The sequence below is a fragment of the Eptesicus fuscus genome, chromosome 22 (genome assembly GCF_027574615.1).
Source record: "Eptesicus fuscus isolate TK198812 chromosome 22, DD_ASM_mEF_20220401, whole genome shotgun sequence".
In the NCBI taxonomy this organism is placed as follows: domain Eukaryota; kingdom Metazoa; phylum Chordata; class Mammalia; order Chiroptera; family Vespertilionidae; genus Eptesicus; species Eptesicus fuscus.
The window spans coordinates 10860748-10885492 of record NC_072494.1 but is presented as its reverse complement, the minus strand read 5'-3'; the positions used below and the strand labels follow the sequence as shown (position 1 = coordinate 10885492).

The 24745-nt window shown below is 49.4% G+C and overlaps 1 protein-coding gene across 6 annotated transcripts in view; it reads left to right on the top strand.

The window, feature by feature from the left end:
- The window catches only part of LOC103291238 (myomegalin-like), a 136785-nt gene that overhangs the window by 100293 nt on the left and 11747 nt on the right, over positions 1-24745 (top strand). For 4 of the 6 annotated variants that reach the window (XM_054712185.1, XM_054712183.1, XM_028154204.2 and 1 more), the window contains 11 exons: positions 4711-4943; positions 7195-7630; positions 8693-8885; positions 9761-9877; positions 10710-11238; positions 13418-13653; positions 14747-14798; positions 16098-16321; positions 16881-17033; positions 22447-22698; positions 24467-24598. In XM_054712185.1, coding sequence (XP_054568160.1) covers positions 4711-4943; positions 7195-7630; positions 8693-8885; positions 9761-9877; positions 10710-11238; positions 13418-13653; positions 14747-14798; positions 16098-16321; positions 16881-17033; positions 22447-22698; positions 24467-24598 — 2557 coding nt within the window. Of the gene's footprint in view, positions 1-4710; positions 4944-7194; positions 7631-8692; positions 8886-9760; positions 9878-10709; positions 11239-13417; positions 13654-14746; positions 14799-16097; positions 16322-16880; positions 17034-19692; positions 19879-22446; positions 22699-24466; positions 24599-24745 lie in introns of all 6 variants that reach the window. The other 2 variants (XM_054712184.1, XM_028154186.2) reach the window with 1 other exon arrangement.

The window sequence follows — 24745 nt, the reverse complement described above, 5'->3', positions numbered from 1 at the left end:
CACAGACACTGTCCCTCTTGGGCTTTTGTAACTGAAACACTCCACTGAAGACAGAGTCATAGAAGGGCTACTTGGGGAGGTGGCGGGGCCTGGGACCTGCTTTGGGAGAGTGCTCTCTGAGAGAGCCTAAGAGGATTGGAATCATTCTCAGTGAAATCTCATTATACAAAAGAGAACTTTGTTGGCAAATCTGACAAACCACCCATGTCATGGCACATCAGTGACGAAGAGATGGCACTTCAAGAGCAAGCCCCTGTCAAACCTCAGCTTGGAACCCAAGGCTGAAACACTGTTCGCACCAACCGTCAATGATGAAATAACCAGCATGTTCTCAAGCTCAAGAATTTAATGGCCTGGACCTCAGAGATTAAGTCACCGATAGTGATCCCTAGCACTCACTGGTACTCCTTTGTGTCTCCAGCTTGCCCAGGGACATTTAGCCATCACATCTCCTACATGGACCATTCCTGTGACTTAAGGAGGAAGTGGATTATTGGTATCTGTCCTTCTTGCAGAAGCAGCTGGGCATTTCCAGTGATACATTTCTTGGGGGGGGGGGGAGGGTTAGGAAAACTATAGGGAAAATTAGGCTTTCTGGGTCTGCCTGTACATCTGCACAAGAAGAAGAGGAGACATCTAATAAACCAACAAGAAGAGCCCAAGTGAGCAATCCCCAACTCTTGCAGGATTTGGCACAGTCTGGTTCTTGACATGAGTAGTTGTCTGGAATATCTCAAGTTCTCAACACAGATTATTTACTTCTATCAAGATCCTGTCTTTATTGCTCTAGACTTAACCTGACCCTTACTTTCCCCTGGAGTTTCTGCATGAGCTCTTCTTACCATTTTGCTTGAACAGCTTCTTCTGAGTCCTAGCCGATGCTTGTAACTTTACTTATGTACCCCACAGCCCCTTTGCACCGGTCCCTCTGCCTCTCACTTCCTGATTTCATTGAGGACTCTGGGTGAGCGAGAGGGATCTTCAGGATGACCAAATATCCACCCTAAGACAACTATATTGGGATGTCAGCAGGTCACTGATGGTTATTGCTACTGTGGGACAGGATTGACTTTAGAATAAATGAACAAGAGACACATAAGCCAAGAGCCAGATTCTGATTGGGAAGTCCTTCATTCTAATTCTCAGTTGTAGGCAAACTGGGTAGTAAAGTCATTTCTTCCTTAACCTTCTTTCCTATATCTGCATGGAGACAATGACCAGAGCACATTTTGAGAAGGTCAGTTCAATCCTGAAATACACCTTTACACTGGGGCATTTGTATTTTTTCTTGCAACATCTTCCCTATTACTTGGCATAGGAGATAATAAATTATGGGTTAAAATATCTTTGGATTGGGGCTTGACTCATGATTGACAAAGTATATACCTATTGGATGAAGGATATCTTGGGTAAGCACCATTTTGCTTTCCATCACCTTTTCTTGAAACTAATCTTCAGTTTTGAGTAAAGGGTGTGTGAAATCATTGTAAATTTACTTCAACTTTTCTGGAGCTTGAGGGTGTGACTCTTCTGCTACAAATTAAATAAAGCTTGTTTTGCCATAACTGTTTTGTGTCCAGATTCTCAAAAATGTGTTTGCTTGTGTCCAGGGAAATGGTCCCTTTGAGATTAGGTTCTGAGCTTCTTCTAGTTGTGTCCTTAAAAGGTTGGCTTTGTTCTCGACACAAAGCTCCCTTCCTACCTCAGGCATACACACAAGTCCCTTAACAAACACATCCAACTTTGTGTTTCTTCCAAGGCAAGAACCAACTTTTGGCTAAAGCAAGTAGCTTTATCCTTATATTTGAACTCACCCACCTCAGGAAGTCTCAGGTCCAGCCATGGTGGTAATTTCCAGTCTCAATCAAATGTAAAATCTATAATAAATACCTAGGAAATTCCTGTGAAAGAAACTAGCATAACCAGTTATTATCTTTCTTCTTTGAACTTTTGCAATGGAAAAAAAGTTAATCAAGATTCAAATGAAAGGAGAGAAAAATGAGTAGACTTAGTGTGATGAACTTGAGAAAAGAATGGTTTTAATGCCCCTAATGCTATCAGAGAACTGATTTACATTATGAGAGATGTGAAGCAATAAGGTAAAAGCAACACAACTCTATTCAAACAAGAGATCAGAGCTGCATGTAGACCTGCATGGGGTTAATGGAAATCTAGCACACAAAAAAGTTGAGTTATACCCTGATCTAATAGAACAGATGAATTAGAAAATGTGTGGTGGGGGAGCTATAAGAGATACAATTAACAATAGACCTAAAGGGTTTATACTACCACCACACATACTTGGGGTTTTATTGGGAGGGGGAGGAAATATTAACTTTCATGCATTTGTATTTAAAATGTAAAGACAAATTAGCCAAAGTAAGCTCCCTTTGACCTGAAAATATGAAACCCAAATCATCCTGGGAACAAATCAGATCTCTCTTTTCTCATTTTATAGTGGGAAATTAGATCAGATGGACTTTATGGTTAATATTTACTGGTAATATTCCATGGGTCTTAATTTTGTATTTAAATAAAATGGGTATATTTAAATCAATAGAAAAAGATATACATCCAGAAGGTACATTAAAATAATAGGTGGCTGTCATTAAAGTCAGACATTATTTTTAAGCAGAAGGAACCTTTAAGGTTTAGAAAAGCACAAATGTTGCCCCAGCTGGTTTGGTTCAGTGGATAGAGCACTGGCCTGTGGACTGAAGGGTCCTGGGTTCAATTCTGATCAAGGGCACATGCCCGGGTCACAGGCTCGATCCCCAGTAGGGGCCGTGCAGGAGGCAGCAGATCAATGATTCTCTCTCATCATTGATGTTTCTATCTCTCCCTCTCCCTTCCTCTCTGAAATCAATTAAAAAGAAAGAAAAGAACAAATGTTTTGCCCATATTCAAAGCTGATGCAACATTCAGTTAGTTGCAAAGAGTTTACATAAAAATATATCATATAGTTTAAACGAGGGCTGAGGTTATAAACTTTCAAAAGTGGTTTTATCCAGTCCCCCTTCCTTTATTTTGTCCCAGATGCCTTGTGGCACATGCAGGGATGGCCACTAGTCTCACCCAGCTTGGCAGCAGAGGCATAGAGGCAGACATCCCAGAGCTTCCCAAATCTCAGGCTCACAATCCCAGGAGGGGGATTGGATGCCTAGGAAATGAGCAATTGTGTTCGCTCATCTCTTTCATTTTTGACATGGATGTGCATCTCTTCACAATCCCAACTGCTGTGCTCCTAATCACCATTGCATGTACATGCCATGAGTCAACCCCACCACATACGTGCAGCCCAACTCTTACTATGCTCTGTCATGGAGTCAAAAGCAAAGGTCGATGGCTTTGTGCCAAGTCAAGCAGCTCTATCGATCATCGATCTATTTACACTCCTCTGGATTCTGTTCTGTTCAACATATTTGTGACCTGAATGAAGGAATAAAGCATTTAATTCTGCAACATATCCCTAATCACAACTCCACTATATGGACACTATATGGTTTATGGAGATGCACATAAATATACTAATATTGGGAAATTATTTTGTACAGCCAGTATGAAGTTATAAGTGACAAGTACAAGTCATATTTATAGAGATAAAAGATGACAACATGACCCAGAAATAGCTATGGGGAGAGGTGGGAAATTGGGAGGTCAAAATTGAGAGGAAACAGAAGTCAGGATGGCACTGGGTTATATGATTAATACTGGACCGCCAGGCAAATTCTTGTACTAAAATAACTAGTCATAAAATAAGTTCATTATCATACTCAAATTTGTTTTCTACACTTTTAAATGCATGGGGAAAACTGGAGAGGAGCCCAGGATGAACAATAAGGAAGTCTAAAAGTTAAAAATTCTCATTGGAGGGAAAACCATACAAATCCACTTTAGTTGAAACGTTGAGGAGTAATGTCAAGAATATCCTAAAAAAAAAAGGTGGGGGGAGGGTGTTGGGAAGTTGTTTCTGCCTTGTTTACTTCTCATGTGCTTAGATTTGTAGAGAGAGTTTCACCAGCAGCATCAGCACACGGGTGATTAACCAACCAGTGAAGCTAGCTGCTGGCAGGTGGCCTCACGGTAGCTTCTCAGTGGTTGTGGGGTGTGGTTCTCCTGCAGCCAATGAAATTCAGCTTGTTGTGTCTTACCTGCAGCCCCACCCATATTCTGATTCTGTCACTGACTCCTGACTGCCCAGCGCCCTGAGCCCTCCCTCTAGATCATCCTCTTTGGAGTCTGAGTTATAGGCTCAGCCTGAGGATTGGAGCGCTGGTGTCTCGAGCCTTGGTCTTCCCAAGTCACAGACTCCAGGGTCATGGAGCTGATGAAACTTCCTGACTTGTGAGAAGATTCAGGGGACTCAGCCCCCTCAGGAGGAAAATCACAGCACGCATACTTTCCAGTCTCGTGGAAACCTCATTTGTTGGAATTCTTATTTATTTATTATATGCTTTTGTGTTTTTGTTTTTTCTCACCCACCTCTGGAATCTCCTCTTCCTGCCCATGGCAACAGTTCTCCCTGCTCCCTGGGTGTGTCCTCCCCACCCAAACCAGTCTCCAGGGCCCTTCTGGATGAGGAAGGCCTCGGAGGGCGCTCACTTTAGGTCTGCCCCTTTTTGTTCCCATTCGAGAATGCCCTTGAGATCTGATGTTCCTCGTGGATCCTCTTTAATGGCCTGACTTCTTTAAATCATGATTTTCTTTCAGCTCGTCAAAGTGGCTTTGGAGAAGAGTCTGGCAGCTGTGGAGAGCCAGAACATGTCTCTCTGCCCTCCGTCCCCAACAGGAGGGGGCAGTAACAGGGGTCTTCAGGAGGAAATGCTCCACCTGAGAGCTGAGGTCCACCAGCACCTCGAGGAGAAGAGGAAAGCCGAGGGGGAACTGAAGGAGCTGAAGGCTCAAATCGAGGAAGCAGGATTCTCCTCTGTGGCCCACATCAGGTAGGACAACCCCCAGACCGGGGAGCCTGCCAGTGGAGAGGCACCATAACTGAGGGACTTGCCTTGCTGCAGCCAAGGCATCCACCTCTGCCATGGGGCTTCTTGGTCCCCATGCCAGGCTCCATGGGTTTATGTTTCTCCAAGTTCTTTAGAGAAAAGTGCATAATATTGGATAATGGTGATTTCTTCCCTTAATTCTACTTGTTAAAATATGTTTTACAGCCCTAGCTGGTTTGGCTCTGTGGATAGAGTGTCAGCCTGAGGACAGAAGGGTCCCGGGTTCAATTTCAGTCAAGGGCACATGCCCGGGTTTCGGGCTTGATCCCCAGTAGGGGGCATGTAGGAGGCAGCCGATCAATGATTCTCTCTCATCATTGATGTTTCAATCTCTCATTCCCTCTCCCTTGCTCTCTGAAATCAATAAAAATATTACATATATATATATATATATATATATATATATGTTTTACTTAAACTCTGTTATATGTAAACTTAGTTGAGCTGTCATAGGTAAGAATAGTATCTCTTTTGATCCTACAGTTGAATCTACAATCAAACCATATGTACATGTTTTTATGGATTTTCCTTTCCCCCGACAGAGTTAATGACCTGACACTCTGATTTGTTTAACTCTCCACCCAACTTTAAGATTGGCTGATATTGTAGAAGATAGAATTTATGAAATGCATAGCCTATCTCTTGAGATGATTTTGTTGAGCTTTGCTTTCATTAGTTTGTATTGTGAAAACAATAGGATTTCCCCAAAGCATAAAGTTAGAATATTAAATATTCTTTTCTATACTATACACATGCTCCTTTCTCTCCTTCTTACACCTCAGTTTTGGTAAAATACCAGTTCCCTTTGTTTCCATTGAGGAAACTCTCATAGACAGTGTGTCTGAGTCCATGTCCTAAAGCATTTTCTTCCTTAATTCATATTAGACAAGCTCTTCTGTTGGTTCCAAGACTTTAGGATTCTGAGAAATTCAATCTAGAGGCATAGCCAGCTGGTGATGCTTCAAGTTGTGAATTGCTTATTTTCTTTGCCTCTTCTACCCAGCAGTTCTCAATTTAGCACATGTAAGAAGCACCTGTGGAACTTAAGTAAAAATGTAAACTCCTAGGCCTCAGCCCTAAAGCACTTCATAGGATTCTGATGTTAGTCTTCTCAGGGCTGCAGCTGTACAGCCGAATTAGATGACTTGTCCATGGCAGACCCTCAGTTAACCACACACACATGTAATTTCATTGAAGCATCCAAGAACTCCACTAGGTCACTGCTGTGATCCTTATCTATATATATAAAAGGCTAATATGCAAAGTGTCCCCTCGGGAGTTCGACCGAGAGACCGGGAGTTTGATCGCTCGCTATGATGTGCACTGATCACCAGGGGGTGGTGCGGAACGAAGGAAGGCCCTGGCTGGCAGCTGGAAGGCCCTGATTGACCCTGATCGCTGGCCAGGCCTAGGGACCCTACCCGTGCATGAATTTCATGCACTGGGCCTCTAGTTTTATATAAAAGAAGACGGAGGCTCGGAGAGGTTAAGTGAATTGCCTTGTTAAAGCTATGCTTTTTATTGCTTCCACCAATCCTACTAAAGGATTTGGTGGGGGGAAAAGGTGGATCTAGAATGTCTTGGTGAAAATAATTTGTTGAGTCCATTTTATTCTGCAAATGTGAATGTTTAATGTGGAGGCTCTGGGGGCACGGGGCAAACAGGACAGACATCTGCTCTCATGAAGATGGTCTCCTATCACAGGAGTCATGAAGCAATTAATTCCATAGTGTGTTTGAAGTTCTGATTTGCATTATTTATTTCTTCCATGTTCCTAGGTTCCAATTTCTCGCCCAGTAGTTGAAAACTGACTGATGCTAATTAAGAGAACCATAGAATGCATAATAATAAATGTGTCCCAGGCTATGTCTTTATGTTTTTTCTTAACAGTGTAAGTACCCTTGTTTATTTCAGGGGCCATTAAAAGTTAGAACATGAAACTGTGGCCGGGTAAAGACAACAAAACCAGGTGTCTTAAGTCCAAGATTTTTAGTGAGGGTGTGGGCAGGTCTCTTATTCTTCCTGAGCTTTGGTTTTCTTATCTATAGAATAAGAGTGTTATTATAGGTCTCTGAGGTTACTTCATGCTCTGGGGTGTCCCTGAGTCTATGATGGACTGAGATCTGGGTAAGGGGGCTTTCAGAAACTCGGGCCAAGACCAGATCTGGCCCCTAATGGTGTATGTTCCCTGCAGAAACACCATGCTGAGCCTTTGCCTTGAGAACGCAGAGCTGAAAGAACAGATGGGAGAAGCAATGTCTGATGGATGGGAGATGGAGGAGGACAAGGAGAAGGGCGAGGCGATGGTGGAGACGGTCGTGGCCAAAGGGGGTCTGAATGAGAAGAGCCTTCAGGCTGAGTTCAGAAAGCTCCAGGGAAAACTGAAGAATGCCCACAACATCATCAACCTCCTCAAAGAACAGCTGGTGCTGAGCAGCAGGGAAGGTAATAGTAAGCTGAGTCCAGAGCTCCTGGTGCACCTGGCCAGGGAGATCGACAGAATGAACACAGAGCCAGTGTGCTCTCCTGGGAAGCACCAAGGCCAAGAAGAGGAGGACGTGACCGGGAGGCCCCGCCCCAGACCCCAGAGCCTTGACCTTGGGGCTGCCCTTGCAGTGGATGCCCACCAAGTAAGTGTGGGGTTAGATGGAATGAAAGGCCTCTGGAGAAGGGCTGGAGATGTCAGTTTCTTCCCTAAGCAGCTCTGCCTTGTGGGTCCAGTGGGTCCAGAGGGACCAAGGGACCTTTGCACCTCAGGCAGTGGTCATAATAGTCCTCACACATTCAGGCTTTAGAAAGGCTTTTGCAACATTATGCCATAAATATTTCACAAGTAATTAATCTCCCAGAAATGTATCTTGAGTGCTTAGTTTTCTAGTCCCACACTAGTTATCGGCGGCAGGCAACACGACCCGGTCTCTGTCCTCCAGGTACTCAGTATGGAGGGAGAGCTGGACAGAAGCAGTTCCCTGCAATAGGAGGCGGTGTAGGGAATGCACGGGGTTGTAAGGCAGCCCAGTCAAGCGGTGTGTAATGATATCTCTTCCTTACCACTGCCATTTCCTCTCCCCTTTCTTATTGAATTTATTGGGGTAACGCTGGTTAACAAAATTATTCAGGTTTCAGATGCACAACTCCACAACACATCATCTGTACACTGTGTTGTGTACAAGTCAAGTCTCTGTCCATCACCATTTATCCCCCCACCCCCTCCTCCACCTCCCGTCACCGCCCGCCCCTGCCATTTTCATCACAGCTCCTCACAGGGGCCTGTGGCTGGGTCTCAGAGGGGTTCGCAGGCTCTTTTTAAAGGGGAGGGGCTGTGCTGAGGATGAAGAAAAATGGAGAACCCTGAGGATTCGGAAAGGACAACCGGGGCAGGAATGCAGGGGCAGATGAGGGGTGGTTTCTGCCCCTTCTCTTTCCGACCGTTGAACAAACATTTACCGAGGGCTCCTCTGAAGACTCGGTTGGCCCCGTGCCGTGGGCTGTAGATCCCGAGGTGAATAAAACATTATCCCAGCTCCCCAGGCTCCATCTGGAACGCAAGATGCTGCCAAATGGCATGAGCAGGGCTGTGGCAGACACACGAGTATAGTCCATGGGCTCAGAGGGGAAGGGGGCCTCGCTGCTGGGGCTGACCTCAGACCGCCCCGATCCCGTCACTTCCCTGTGCTGGCTTCTCTTCACAGCTGGACGACCAGCCCCAAGCCCGTGACCCTGGGCCACCGTCGGAATTGAGCCTCCCAAGACCCACCCAGCACCTGCGCTCCCAGCTGGCGCAGTGCAGGCAGCGCTATCAGGATCTGCAGGAGAAGCTGCTGGTAGCGGAAGCCACTGTGTCAGCCCAGGCCAGCCAGCTGGAGAAGTTCAGGCTCATGCTCAGTAAGTCCTGAGATCTCGTCACCAAGTGTCTGTCTTCCCCCTGCGAAGCCACATGCCTTGCGGACTTCACATCTTCCCCAACATAGAAACAGACTTACCCCTGACCATGGTCCTAGCATCATGGAGGAGGATATTTAACGTTAATTTGCAGGTGGCAGAGAAGAAGGGATGGATAAAGCAGTTTGCAGTGAGTTAGGGAGGTAATGGACTAACAGCTGGGTTTGAGGATCTCTCATGGGGTCAGCACACGGCCTTACCTCACTCAGCACATACTGATAGTTTCTCTCCTGTTCCTCTGCACCACGTCCGATTCTTCAAAAATATATCATCACTGTTGATCTAGAATCAGTGCCTTCCAGCAGAAGGCCCTGCAGTGACTGAAGTGTTCTCTGTCTGTATCACATGTGGTTATTGAACACATGAAATGGGGCTAGTTCATCTTGGGAATTTTACCTTTTATTTAACTTTAATTAATTTAACACCAAATAGTCACATGTGGCTAGTAGCTACCATATTGGACAGTGCAGAGCTAGATGTCTTGGGATTCTAAGTTAGTTCAGTGTCATTCAGGTATTTCCTGAGCTTCTGTGGCTAAGGCACTTGCTAGTTTCACTGGGGCTTCTATATGAGAGTATGCAATATCTGCCGTCTAACGATGTCTGGTCCCAACTACGTCTGGGTCAACGTAGGTGAGAGCATCAGTGGCAAACACAGGCTCACCTTGGTGGAGGGAAGTCCTGCTGCCCAGAGAGGGTGGTCTCTTCCACGCCATGAGTCCAAAGAAGCGTATATCCCACTCGGGACCTGACTTCCTGCCTCCAAGGGCCAGCGTGTGTGCCACCGAGTAAGTGAGATACCCTTTGTCTCTCGAGCAGGTGAATCCTTGGTGAAGCAGGCCAGCAAGCAGGTTCAGGTGGACCTCCAGGACCTGGGGTACGAGACCTGTGGCCGGAGCGAGAATGAGGCTGAGCGGGAGGAGAGCACCAGCCCAGGTAAGGCTCACCGTCCCTCCCCATTCAGCCTTCACATCTGGGTGCTGTTGGCCAATCTCACACCTGATGAAGAGGAGGAGGGGTGAGAGGGTGTTGTAAACTGAAGAGGACACAGGACCAGAGAGGGACAGGAGGTCTGGATGAAAACTCTTGCCCAAGACAAAGCCAAGTGTGAGTTTGAATTCCTAGACTTAGTTTCCAGCATACTACTGTTAAAGAAAACACTGTTCTAGCCAACTGATTATTATAGGGGAAAATGCTAAGGCTTACTTATTAATGAAAAAAATCAAATGAACTTTTGGGAATATGCAAACCATAAGTTAAAAAATGGTATTTCTACTATAAAAGGACTTTGATTGTAGGGATACCCACCAACTTGCAATCTAAAACAGAGGGAGGCCACACCTGACTTGCAGGGCTGTTGTGAGGATAAGTAATACTGTATTTGAATGCTAGTCCCGTGCCAGGGCTGAATAAAGAGCTGCTTCAAATGTTACTCTCGCCAAGACCGGTTTGGCTCAATGGATAGAGTGTCGGCCTGTGGACTGAGGGGTCCCAGGTTCGATTCCGGTCAAGGGCATGTACCTTGTTTGCGGGCACATCCCCGGTGGGGGGTGTGCAGGAGGCAGCTGATCGATGTTTCTCTCTCATCAATGTTTCTAACTCTCTATCTCTCTCCCTTCCTCTCTGTAAAAACTCAATAAAATATATTTAAAATTAAAAAAAAATGTTACTCTCACAATTGTCCTTGTGACCACACCACCTGCCCTGAAGGGCGAGGCTATGGAGCATGCCCAGCTTTACTCAGGAAGGCGGCTTTGTCTTTTCCCAGAGTGCGAGGAGCATGACAGCCCCAGGGAAACAGTCCTCATGGAGGGGCTGTGCTCTCAGCAGGAGCGCCTGGGCCCGACCCTGGCCGGCCCCCTCAAGAGGAAGCCCTTGGAGAGCCAGCTGGGGAAGCAGGAGGAGTTCCAGGCATATGGAAAGTCCGAAGACATCTCTGTCCTCCGGAAGGACATCAAAGATCTGAAGGCCCAGCTGCAGACCGCCCACAAGATCATTCAAAACCTCAAGAGCCGGGTCCGGTCTCTCTCCGTCACCAGCGACTACTCGTCCAGTCTGGAGAGACCCCGCAAGCTAAAGGCCGTTGGCACCCTCGAGGGATCTTCGCCTCATAGTGTCACTGACGAGGACGAGGGGTGGTTGTCCGATGGCACTGGGGCTTTCTACCCCCCAGACCTTCAGGCTAAGAAGGACCTGGAGAGTCTGATTCAGAGGGTGTCCCAGCTGGAGGCCCAGCTCCCGAAGTCCGGACTGGAAGGGAAGCTGGCCGAGGAGCTGAGATCAGCCTCGTGGCCTGGGTAAGTAGGGCGTTCCTCGGACCCTTACCAGATAGAGGATGGAGGAGTTTGTGCTTGAGGTAGGGTAGCCAGGCAGGTGGGAGAGAAAACCCCGCAGGGCACTTATTTCAGTGGTCGACCAAGTCTGAAGAAAGAACTGGGAGGCATCCAAGGCATTGGGTGGCAGCCCTGTCTGGACAGTACCAGGTCTTTGGGATTTCCTCCTGGGAATTTATTAGGAAAGGACAGTGGGCACAGTGTAATGGTAAGACTGAAGTTAGGCTGCCTGGGTTTGAATCCTGGCTCTGGCACTCACTAGCTGTGCAACCTATCTAGTCTTTCTGAGCCTGCTTTCTTACTTTTTAAAAAAATATATATTTTTTTATTGACTTCAGAGAGGAAGGGAGAGAGATAGAAACATCAATGATGAGAGAGAATCATTGATCGGCTGCCTCCTGCACACCCCACACTGGGGATTGAGCCCACAACCCAGGCATGTGACCTGATAGGGAATCAAACTGTGACCTCCTGGTTCATAGGTTGACCCTCAACCACTGAGCCATGACAGCTGAGCTGTTTTCTTACATATTAAATGAGTCAAATAAGAAAACTTATCTCAGTGGGTGGTTATTAGGTTTAAGTGAATTAATATAAGTACTTAAAATAATGCATATATTAAGCTCTAAGTACTACTTGCCACAGTTATTATTGTTCTTGATACTTTATGTTGAAAACCACTGGGCAGATATCTTGGTATCTGTCCTGGTTATCTGGGCTGAGTGACCAACCACCCCAGAACTTAAACAATAATTCATGTGGATTGACTGGGCTCAGCCGAGTGGCTCTCCCTTGGGGGTCTCTCACGGGGCTGCCACGCGGTGGTCGATGGGGCGGGCTTCATCGGAAAGGTGTGGCTGGGCTGGACACGGCTTCCTCACTGACATGTCTGGTGACTCTGCCCCTTGGTTTCTCTGTTCCTCCACGTGGCTTCATTTCAGGGCCTCTCCTCCTGGGATAGTGGTCTCGGGTAGTTTCATTTCTGCGTGGCAGCTGGCTCCCAAGAAACAGGAAGTGGAAGTTGCCAGGGCAGTCAAGGGCCACTCTGGGCTTGGCACCCTGTCACTTCCACTGTATTATTTTGGTCAGAGTGGTCAGAGCCCAGTCAGATTTAAGGAGATGGAGAACAGCCTCTCCTGCCCATGAAAGAGCAGCACAGCCTCGGTGCAGAGAGCAATGGACCGGGAGCTGTGCCTGGCCGTCTTTGCAGCGCTGTCTGCCGTAATATCGAAGGTCTTAGACATAGAAGATATGAAAGGTCCTGTCCAGATGGAAGATTAAGTGATTCTCCTCCATTTATTTTTAGTTTATTGAGCATGTACTAAGTAAATATACTAGTATTTAATTAGTATCACCTATGAGGCTACATTAATACTGGAGCTGTAAGGGGTGTTAAATATTATGGCTGAGCCGAAACCGGTTTGGCTCAGTGGATAGAGCGTCGGCCTGTGGACTGAAGGGTCCCAGGTTCGATTCCGGTCAAGGGCATGTACCTTGGTTGTGGGCACATCCCCAGTAGGGGGTGTGCAGGAGGCAGCTGATCGATGTTTCTCTCTCATCGATGTTTCTAACTCTCTATCCCTCTCCCTTCCTCTCTGTAAAAAAATCAATAAAATATATATTAAAAAAAAATATTATGGCTGAATTTCCTCCACAGAACTTATAATTCATTTTAAAAAATATATATATATATTTATTGATTTCAGAGAGTAAGGGAGAGGGAGAGAGAGATAGAAACGTCAATGATGAGAGAGAATCATCTATCGGCTGCCTTCTGCACGCCCCCCACTGGGGATCGAGCTCGAAACCCAGCATGTGCCCTTGACTGTAATCGAACCCAGACCCTTCAGTCCACAGGCCAACGCTCTATCCACTGAGCCAAACCGACTAGGGCCTTACGATTCATTTTTGGGCCATTTGACTAACATATATAAACAGTAGAAGAAAGTAGCATAAATTGTTTGATGCAATAGTCTCTCAGAGCAGAATTTACTCTTAAATACGTCCTTTGGTTTATGTGCCAGAATTCCACTTGGCGGGGAGATCCTTAGAGAAGTGCTCACAGAAATCTCCACGGAAGCCCCCATAACTTATCATTCCCTCTTCTTCATTCTTACTCTTTTCCTTCTCTTCCCCGCATTAGGAAATATGATTCCCTGATTCAGGACCAGGCGCGAGAACTATCCTACCTACGCCAGAAAATACGAGAAGGGAGAGGCATCTGTTATCTCCTCACCCAGCATGCAAAAGATACAGTCAAGTCTTTTGAGGACCTCCTAAGGAGCAATGACATTGACTACTACCTGGGGCAGAGCTTCCGGGAGCAACTCGCCCAGGGAAGCCAGCTGACGGAGCGGCTCGCCAGCAAACTCAGCACCAGTGAGTTGGCCACGGGGCTTTGGGACTCGCTCCGTCACCCTCAGCCTTGGGCCCGGGTGGTTGCTACACCTCCACAGCAGCCTTTTCACCCAGCCTCCAGCCACCATGTCATTCCCTGGGGGCCATTACAGCATCAGGCCTTAGAGTAAGGAAGGTGGGAAGCACCGCAGAAGCACACACCGGGTTGGAGAGGCCACGGTTACCACTGTAGGAAGGTCATCCTTCATGGAATGTGACCTTTGGGAAGGAGGCTGCATCCATCCAGCGCTGAGGGGAAGAAAGGGAGGTGCTCAGAGCACCTTGTGACAGTGGAAAGAGCCCTGAACTTAGAATTCAAGACCCAAGCTCTGGCCTGGATGCTTCCATCAACTTGCTTTGGGAAAATGACTTATCTCTTTGGTGTCTGTGTTTCTTCATGTATTGCATGGTATTATACACAAAACTACCGTATTTCCCAGTGTATAAGACGACTTTTTAACCCAGGAAAATCTTCTATATGCCCAGTCGTCTTATACGCCGGAAAATACGGTAATTCAAATATAGCTGAAGCACCATGCCCTTTTGGACATGGTTTAGGCACGAATTGCCATAGTACAAGGGCTAGGAAAGTTGGTTATTACTGAAGCTCTTTGCTTAGAGAGAATTTCCTGGGCACAGCAGAATCAGTCTTTGGGGCCAAGCACCCGACGTCCGATAGCAGGTGCCGAAGTGGGACAGGGCTGTTCGTCATCTCAGAGCAAGAGTAGGTTCTACATGAAAGCCGTACAACGGGGAGTCAGTGTGTGGCAGGCTTGGAGGCTGGATTTTCCCAGAGGGAAGCTGGGCACATGCCTTTTAAACTTGTTTGCGTAGATTTAGGGCAGAGGAAGTCATGGTGGGGATCGCCAGACCAGGGAAGGTCTGCGGTGAGCTCAGGAAAGCCTGCGGGTCCCTTCCCTAAAGACGGAATCTGAGGCCTCCCAGCATGATGCTCCCACACACCCTGGACACACACAGTAATCGTTCCGTACACAAGTAGGCCCCTGCGTTTGCAATGTGTGAAGTGGGACCTGTTTGATTGTTTTACTGCTTCTTTTCTGAATTTGGTTTGCAGAGGATCATAAAAGTGAGAAAGATCGAGCTGGACTTGACCCGCTGGCCCTCAGGTAATTCCACATGGGCTCTGGTAAAGGGATCAGGAATGAGGCCCGAGGGATGAAGCATGGGTCACAAATTGGGGAGGGGGAGTAGAGGAGGGAATGCTGGAACACTTAACTGTTGTCTTTAACCTAATTCTTTACTCATTTTGATATGATTCTGTTGGTTTTTATTTGCATATTTGTTCTCCAGGTTTGGTAACCTGGAGTCAGTCTGATTAAAAGTATACTAACCATGTTTTAGGGGTTTTGCACCCCCAGGGTCTTCTCTGCTTCCTGCTGTGTGTTTAAAGACCAGGGTATACTTTTTGCCCAGTTGGCTTACTCTTCCCTCCCTCCCCCAGTTGAGTTGTCAGCTAGTTCCTAGCCGCCCAATTTCCTTAGGAAAAAGAATTATAGTACAGTTCTTAGTGAAAAAGGCCCACACATTGCGGTCCCTGGGAAGCTCAGTGCCTCAGAAACCAGCTTTCAGTGAGTCACTGCATACAGCCTTATCGTGCACAGTGACACATGGGCTCAGAGTTTGTGGTAGCTGCTAGTTCGAGCCACTTGGTGTCATGCGTGTGCTTCAGACCGCACAGTGCTTCTCCACATGTCCCTGGTGAAGGACAGGGTGCTGTTGTTTTTGCCTTTGTTTTCACGTCTAATCCATCAGACACACAGGTGGTCTGTACCGCAGTCACGCAGATGGTTTCATCTGTATTGCTCCTGGATGTTAAGGCGAGGTCAAGCTGCCATATGGCTCTCAATGCTTTCCTTCCATTCCGTGCTGTCTAGTTGGAGACAGGTAGCCAACAGTTCTCAGGCTGCAGCCGTAGTGGGGACCATACTCTAGGCCAGTGGTCGGCAAACTGCGGCTCGCGAGCCACATGCGGCTCTTTGGCCCCTTGAGTGTGGCTCTTCCACAAAATACCACGGCCTGGGCGAGCCTATTTTGAAGAAGTGGCGTTAGAAGAAGTTTAAGTTTAAAAAATTTGGCTCTCAAAAGAAATTTCAATTGTTGTACTGTTGATATTTGGCTCTGTTGACTAATGAGTTTGCCGACCACTGCTCTAGGCAATAGTGCCTTTGAGGGCTGGCCCAGTCCCCGCTAGTCCTCAGCGTATGGTGTGGCCAGTGCCCTGGGTAGCGATTGCTTTCCCTCCCTCTGCGCCCCACCTGCTCCCCACCCCTAATCAGAGATGGGTCACTTCTGTTATTCTCTGCGGGAATGTTCCCTTGACTTCTGTGGCTTTTCCCATGTGGTCCAGTCAGGACTAGCTGGTCTGGGGACCTCGATTTCACCTGCTGTCCTCCCTTCCCCACCAGCCTCCGCAGGGAGCTGCAGGAGAAGGAGAAAGTGATTGAGGTCCTGCAGGCCAAGCTGGACGCCCGGTCCCTCTCGCCCTCCAGCAGCCGCGCCCTGTCCGACTCCCAGCGCTCACCCAGCAGCTCCTCCTTCCTGTCCGAGGAGCTGGAAGCCTGCTCCGACATGGACGTAGCCAGCGAGGACACACACTATGAAGAGAAGAAAGCTTCGCCTGGTCACCCAGGTAGCCGCCACTTTCTGAGTGGTTCCAGCTTTATGCAGGCCGAGAGGAGCCCTCCATAACCCGGCCTCATAGGTCCACCTGGTGTGGATCAGGCCGAACACGGCTCTGGGACCAAGTGCCAAGCACAGGCCCAGTGAGTTAGGATCCTTGCTCTGCTGCTGACTCTACTAATTACGCTGGCACCAGGTCCCCAGCATGTGCATGAGGTTAGACCCCAGGCGAGCCACAGGGGAGAATGAGACCGTGTCGGTGTTTCTGTCCCACTGCCTACGAGCACAGACTCTGACCTCCTTTAAGGTGGGGCCGCTGGTCCTTCCTGCAGCAATCACATTAGCAGCAGCTCCCGAACGGCGTCCCACAGGTGCTGCCGGTCCTGCCTGGTGTCATTGCAGATGCCATTTTCATGGTTTCAGGGCTCTGGGCCCGGTATCACCTCTGTGCTGGCTTGCCTCCCCAAGGAGCTCTCTGTCCTGAGGAAATGAATCCCGGTTAAATGTAAGGCCAGGCTCCAGTTCTCTGTAGATCATCAAACATGTTCTTTCATTCGTGGGTTTTGTAGATTCCATCCATCACTCAAGTCATTCTGCTGTACTGTCTGCTACACCATCATCTACCACTGCGCCTCAGGGGGTTAAGGCCGAGCCCAGCAGCAATCCCAGCAGCCTGCCTGCTCCCCAGAACCCCCCGCAGGAGGCCACCCAGGCCCGTCCAGGTATGCAGCGGTCAGCGGGCAGGGCCTCGTCTCCTTTCCCCCAGCTCCTGCCTGGCTTTTCTTCAGAGACAGATGTTTCCATTGTTAGGGGCTTATTTGCATCAAATCCTGGAAAAAAATCAAAAGACCATCCTAATTCGCTAATTGTGCCTGACTTCTTTGTTTGAAATATTTTAGAAAAATAACTCATTCACAGCAGACTTTGAGCTGCATACGAAAAGACTCTGACCAATAGTTGCCTAATCATTTGTATTTTATTTATTTTTCATTAATCTTCACATGAGGATATTTTTTCCATTGATTTTTGAGAGAGTGGAAGGGAGGGAGGAGGAAGGCAGAGAGAGAGAGAGAGAGAAGAGAGAGAGAGGGAGAAGAAACATCAATGTGAGAGATACACACCGATTGGTTGCCTCCCACACATGCCCCCGCACCTGGGCCATGGGTTTGAACCTGCAACCCAGTATGTGCCCTTGACTGGAAATCTAACCTGCTACCCTTTGGTGTGCAGGCCGACACACTAACCACTGAGCACACCGCCCAGGACTGGGTAATCATTTTTGAATAAACATTTCATTTCTTTCTCTCATTTCACCCTGGGGAGCAAAGAAGCAAAATGTTTCTTGCAGGATTATAGTAGTCAAAGAACGAAAGGAAAGTCACATCTGCCCCCCGCCCCCGTTTTACCTGTGCCACAGCCTCTGCTGTACGTGGGCTGCTCACTTCCTAGCTGGGGAGGCCTCAGAATCCTCAGACAAGATTCTGCCATATTAAGTCACTCGGGATTTATGAGTGGGTCGGCATGATATGTACATGGTGCGTATCCTGAGGCCAGTTGGAGGGGTATGTTTCGTTTACCTGCCTCAGTGTAGTGGCCCGGGGTACACTGGTCAATCTCAGGTCTGCACCAGCCATGCAGGGAAAGGCACACCTCGTCTTCGCTTCTTACACTCCTCCCCTCCCGGCTGCTGTCTTCAGTGTGGTTTGGGGAGGGGTTGGATTTGTACAGAGGTACCCCCCCAGAAAGCACAGTGCTTCCTTCTGTCGCCCCCGTCTCTCCTGAGGACAAGTCAGCCAAAATCTTGAGGAAGAGGCATGGCCGAGTCTTCCTGAGCTGGGCTCAGGTTTCTCAGTCACAGGGAGCAGCAGCCGGAGCAGGGGCTCGTGGGGAAAAGCTGCTCCCCCAGCCTGCAGACATCTGCGGAAAGGCTTTGGGGTCAAACAGCGGAAGGCCAGGGCTTTCCATCAGACGCCTCCTGGAGGAGCCTGGGCCGTGTCACTGGCAGCCCGGGGTCCTGGCAGTACTGCTCTGGTCCCGGGTCAGCGCCGGGCAGTGTGTGATGTAGAAGGTAGACATGCTCCCACGTGAGACATTCTCCACGGGTCAGTCTCGGTTTCCGCTCCCTCTGTGGGCTCCCTGCCCTACATCTGGTTTTCTTTTTTAATCCTCACCCGAGGACATGCTTATTGTTTTTAGAGAGAGGGGAAGGGAGAGAAACATCGATGTGAGAGGGAACATCGACTGGTTGCCTTCCGTACTGCAACCTAGGTATGTGCCCTGCCCAGGGATGGAACCCACAACCTTTTGGTGTACAGGACGGCACTCTAATTGAGCCACCTCACCAGGGCCCCCTAACTGTTTTTATGAAAGAGGAGACAGATTCAAACATCAGAACTCCCCAGGGTTCTTCAAGACCTGTCTGCAGATGAGCTGCATCGTGACCTCTATGAAGATTTGTTTAAAAGTAAATTTCCAAGCTCTATTCTCAGAGTTTCAGTGGGTCTGCATTGGGGCCCCAAGAGTCTGTGTGTATTAAAAATGTTTCCCAGGTGATGCAAATGCCCGGACAGGTTTGTGAGCCACTGTGTCTATCTATGTCACTTCACGGAGGCCTCTGTTTTTCACTCGGTGAAGGAACGTGTTGATGTAGCGTTCTGAAATGTTTCCGTTAGTCTTGAATTGCATGCATTCATAATGCAAATTTCCCCACAGTCCTAGTCCAGCCTGAACCTCCCCAGGGTGAGCCCTAATGCTTTCAGAAAAAGGAGTTCAGGGTGTGGGGAGAGGCTCGTCACAGGGGAAGGACTGGCGCCTGCTGTGACAGTGCCCAGGATGCTGGGGTGGGGCTACGGCCACCTGGCTTACTTCACGAAAATACTGTTGCCTTCTGTCGCCAATTGTTTCCGAGATGAGCATAGACCAGTGGTTGGCAAACTCATTAGTCCACAGAGCCAAATATCAACAGTACAACGATTGAAATTTCTTTTGAGAGCCAAATTTTTAAAACTTAAACTTCTTCTAACGCCACTTCTTCAAAATAGACTCGCCCAGGCCGTGGTATTTTGTGGAAGAGCCACACTCAAGGGGCCAAAGAACCGCATGTGGCTCGCGAGCCGCAGTTTGCCGACCCCGGGCATAGACCATGTCTGCAGGACGGCCCTGGCAGGAGAGGGGCGGGGTCAGCCAGGCCAGCCTTGGGAGCAGTGCTCACCCTTGGCCATGGCTGTGGTCACTCTTAGCCGTTCCAGGCAGCACCACCGTGAATGAGAGCCACTCCCCAAGGAGACATCTGCTCAGGGGACAGTTTCATCTTCTATATCTTGTACTCATTCCTTTCTCTCTAACGATGTCTCTGCTTTCTCCCTAACTTTCTGTTTCTAGGCCTTCCTTTCTCCTCCATACCCACGCGGGTTAGCCTCCCGCAGGCGCCATTGCCCTCAGCTCCACCCAGCTTCCTGCCCTTCTGCCCCACTGGCCCTCCCCTCCTCGGCTGCTGTGAGAGGCCCGCGGTCTCCTTGGCCGAGGCTCAGCAGGAGCTGCAGATGCTGCAGAAGCAGCTGGGAGAAAGTGAGCACTTCCTGCACGCGAGCCTGCGGGTGGCGGCCCCGCCCGCGTCGCTCTGCATGGCTTTGGTTTGAGGGCAGAGTTTTCTAAAAGCCGAGGGGCGCACATGGCCGGGGCGATGGCGGGATAACGCTGCTTGCTTTTTAAATTTTTTTTTGGAAATGTATTTACTGTTATCTTTCTGGTGTGTGTCACCCATCAGTTAACAGGCGTCTAGCTCACCAGGCCCTAGTCCTGGTGCTCTCCCGCTGCTGTCAGGGGGGAATACCACCAAGTGTGCCGAAGCCTGACACGCTGGTGACGCACTTGCCTGTGCAGGGTGAAGTGGCCGTGACAAAGGGCCACGTTCCGTGACAAAGATGGCCACGTTCCGTGGGATCCTTTCCATGGCCATTATACCCTCTCGCTGTGAGATGCTTTTAGTCGAGTTCAGATCCTCACACCCTCAGGTGGGGGCTACAAGGCAGAGGTAGAGGGATTAGAAGGGGGTGACAGCCCCTCTCCCTGTTGCGCAAGGTTCATTTCTGCCCCTGGACAGGGGACACATGGCAGCGAGACCCGGAAACACAGGGCTGTCTGCTCTGAACTCAGTCCTCTAACTCACAGAACTCATAGACTGTGTGGTTACCTTTTAGAAAAGAGTTTGATATATAAATGGGCTAGATGCCCCATCATAAAAATTTTGTGTGCGTGTGATCACTTACAGCTTAGGAAAAATAAGAAAAGAACCTCACATGATGGATTTGCTTTCTAATAGTGTTTAAAAAACAACAACTAGAAAGCAGTTTGAAATGACCTTGAAACTAGTGGAAAGTGCTGGTGCGTCTGACCTAGAACTTCCTGCTGTAGCAGTTCTGGAACCAACAATTGATGGATAACAAATCTGTCCCATGCCCCAGTGACAAGAGTGTCCTCAAGCTCACTCTTCCCCCTTTCCCTTTCCATAGTTGTCGATTCGCCTTCATCCAAGGGGAGACTAGAAGGAGAGCACTGCATGAAAAGGGGTCTGGTGCTGTGGGCTGAAGCCCTATCTAGTCTGGGGCACTAACCGGAGTCGGGTGGTCCCGCGTTGGTGAGGAAGACGGTAGCCCTTTCTTTGCCCTCCTGAGGTGCGGTCCTCTCCGAGGGACCAGCGCTCACCCATGCTCCTTGTTTGCTTTGACCCAAGCTTCCGTGTGGACAGTAGTGCATGGCGGCTTCTCAGGTCCTTGCATGATTTAGGGCATGTGCTCTGCATTGTGTGGCCAGGGAGACTGGAGAATGGGAGTATTGCTCACTGGTGCTGACAGTCTTGGGAGCTCCTGTGACCTTGGGTAGAAAGTATACGCACTGACTGTCAACAGCGCTTTGCCTTGGGGTGGGGTGAGCTGAAGGGTGTAGGAAAACACATCTTTATTGAACCCCAGGTAAAATTCCGAGGCTTACACTTTTCATCCTGTTCTCTAACTCCCAGTGATCCTAATGGATGTCTGTATTTTGCAGATTTGGGGAAGGAGAGACCCATGACCGTATTTCTCAAACGGTGCTGTCATTAGAATCACGTGGGATGCCTTAAAAACACCAGTGCCTAAGCTGTACTCCATACCAACCAAGGCAGCATCTCGGGGGCCCAGGCATCAGTATATATTCTTCTTACATTGTCCCAAGTATTTCCACTGTGCAGCCAAGTTTGAGAACCAGTTACAGATGGAGATAAAAATTAGCAATTAACTGCTCAGAGGAGTCTGACTTGGCAGGAGGAAATGTGCCCTCACTTCTGTTTGCTTAGATAGAGCTACCTGTGCACTTGCCACCCATGTATATGATCCCTGAAAGACAGCAGTCCTATGAATATGAACGTCCTAAACTACAACGCTGCCCTCCTCTCTCCGTCTCTCCCCAAGCTGGGCTTCTTTTATATAGAAGCAGAGATGATGATGCTCAAGAGAAGGCCCCATGATTTCCTAAGATCTATGAAAGCATCCGCCTGTGAAATGAAAGGTCCTCTCCCCTCCCTGCCTGCCTCCCTCCCTGCAAGTCTTCAGTGATTCTCCAGGCAGGAGTGAGGAATCATGTTGGGTGAGGTCCAATCCCCACTTGCCGTAGAGCCTCCTGCAGCCTCAGCAGAGTTCTCTGGTCTGGAGGAGTTGGGGCGACCATGTCTAGCTGGATTTCATGTCCCCTTTCTCCTCGGACAGCCCCAAAGGAGAAAGGGAAAGACAGACTGCTTAGCTCCTGGGGAAGGCAAGTCCCCACAGGCCAACAAAGAGTCCTGTTCACAGGTGTGCGCAATGCTGGATCCCATCACCCACGTAACCCCCGACTTTGGGAGTGCGTTCTACTCCTGGGACCTCCCTAGACTCTGTCATAGGAGTTGTGACAAGAGCCAGGGTCCACTGGATTTCTTTGGCTTACACTGGTGACTTTCAGATACTTTATCCGTCTCCTGCCTCTTGGTGTCTCCTGATGGCAAATACATGGCCTCTAGGTCATGAGTCTTTATCTACTGGGTTCTCTGCCATGGGTTGGGATCTCTGACAGCCACAGGGACCCCTCTGATGCTGTTTCTCACGCGGGTTTCTTTCTGCCCAGGTGTCAGCACCGTCCATCCCGCCTCCCCGGCTACATTGCTGAGCAGCCACTCAGACGCCAGCTCTTCCCACTTCCTCCACCCTGCCCAGCCCCACTCTCCTCCGAGGGGCGCCCTAGAACTGGGCGGGATCCTGGAGCCCCGGTACCTGGGCAGCAGCGGCCAGTGGGATATGATGAGGCCTCAGAAAGGGAGCGTATCGGGGGACCTGTCCTCGGGCTCCTCCCTGTGCCAGCTGAACTCCAAACCCACAGGTAAGTGAAAGTAAACCCATGTAGAGTCTGTGCCCCCGGCAGGGCTCTTGCCTTTCTCTAGTCCCTGGGGATAAAACGAAAGGGCCATAGCGGTGCTTCGTGCAGCCTTCATCCTCCCTGCCAGGGCCCGGGTGCTGGGCGGGGCGTGGGAAAGCCAGGGACCCCGCTGCTCTCACATTGGCCTGCATCCCGAGCCCCTGGCAGCACACTCCGGGCCCTTCCGGAATGCCGGGCACCAGCACTCACAGGACATGCTGCCATCAGTCAGGAATTGCTGCAGAGGGCGTGGCCCACCCCATAAATATATCCTGTGCCCAAAACCAGGTCCGACTTTCCTCTGTCCTAGCTTTCCTGGTCAGGGTCGAGGCAGTGCTCCATGTGGACCTGTTAGATACAGGTGGATGCTGGGACGCGGCTCAGTTCCAACAGTGAGACGACTGTCATTTTCAAAAAAAAAAGGCTGAGCCCGAAGCAAAGTGGTGCAGGTGGCACAGCCTGTCAACAGCACCCCTCCCCGCTCTGTTCCTGCACCTGTCATCCTCTCCTGGGGCACTTCCTCCTCTCACCAGCCCTCGGATATGTGCGGCTCTCCTTCCCTTCCTTCCTTGCTTCCCTTCCTCCCTGGTAAAGGGATGTGAGGGCAGCATTCAGGACCATTAAGCGGCGGGATGAGTCCATGTCTATGAAACTGACCCGAGGCCTTGTCTTGAAGGCGGAGGAAGAGCTAAAGGATGTTTAATGAAGCATCAGTAAGAGGAGAGGGTTAGGGTAGCACGAGGCCTTCCCCATCACACCCAGAGTCACACTCAGGGGTGGCCACTGGGTGGCCAGATGCCAGCAGGCCTGTCCCAGCCTCCAGTTACTTATTTATATTTTGCGCACATGAACAGGTTTTTTGTTTGTGTAGTGTTTTTTTGTTGTTGTTGTTGTTTTTAAAATATATATATTTTATTGATTTTTTACAGAGAGGAAGGGAGAGGGATAGAAAGTTAGAAACATCGATGAGAGAGAAACATTGATCAGCTGCCTCCTGCACACCTCCTTCCGGGGATGTGCCCGCAACCAAGGTACATGCTCTTGACTGGAATCTAACCCGGGACCCTTGAGTCCACAGGCCAACGCTCTATCCACTGAGCCAAACCAGTCAGGGCCATGAACAGGTTTTTAATAACATCCCCCCTGAATCAAACCGAACTGGATTAAAAGGGACAGCTTAATTTCCAGAACTCAAAAGACTGCAGACTAAAATAAAGCCAGGCAGAAATATTGAGAAATTCTAGCAAAGTCTGTGAATGAATCGTCCTAGGAGTTTGAACATGTAGACTGGTTCCGGTCCAGGCGGTGACTAGAGTTCAGGGATCATCAGACCACGCAGAAGGAACCTTCCCATGGCTCCACACGCTGGACCGAGACCCACGGTGGGGAAACCACACGAGAACTCAAGCCAATGAGCTCTCAAGCTAACGAGCACTCCCAGTTACTTTTCTAAACCAGGCGGAACCCCCTCACCCTCACTAGTTACACTGGTCACTGCACACTTGCACTTGGCCCGGCGTGGGAGGAGGTCCATGGGGCTTGCTTGGCCCGGGCTGTCCTGTGTGGGAAAGTGCCCTGTTGCCTGAGTGCCCATGTGAGAGGGTGCAGTTGGCAGAAGGAGGGTGACGTTTAGGGATCTTGCTGAGAAGCCGGTGGCCGAGCCCTGCGCCCGTGTGGGCCCCGCCTGTGACCGGGATTCTCCCGCCTCTCTCCTGCCCTGTGGTGGCTGCAGGGGCTGACCTGCTAGAGGAGCACCTTGGCGAGATCCGGAACCTGCGCCAGCGCCTGGAGGAGTCCATCTGCATTAACGACCGCCTGCGGGAGCAGCTGGAGCACCGGCTCAGCTCCACGGCCCGCGGAAGCGGTAGGACGGCCCGGGCTTCCGGTTCCTGGTCCTAATTGGGAGCTTCTGGAGGGAGGGCCCTTGGGCAGAGCTTCAGAGCACAGTGGTCGGCTTACACCAGGCGTCCTCAAACTACGGCCCGCGGGCCACATGCGGGTGTTTTTTGCC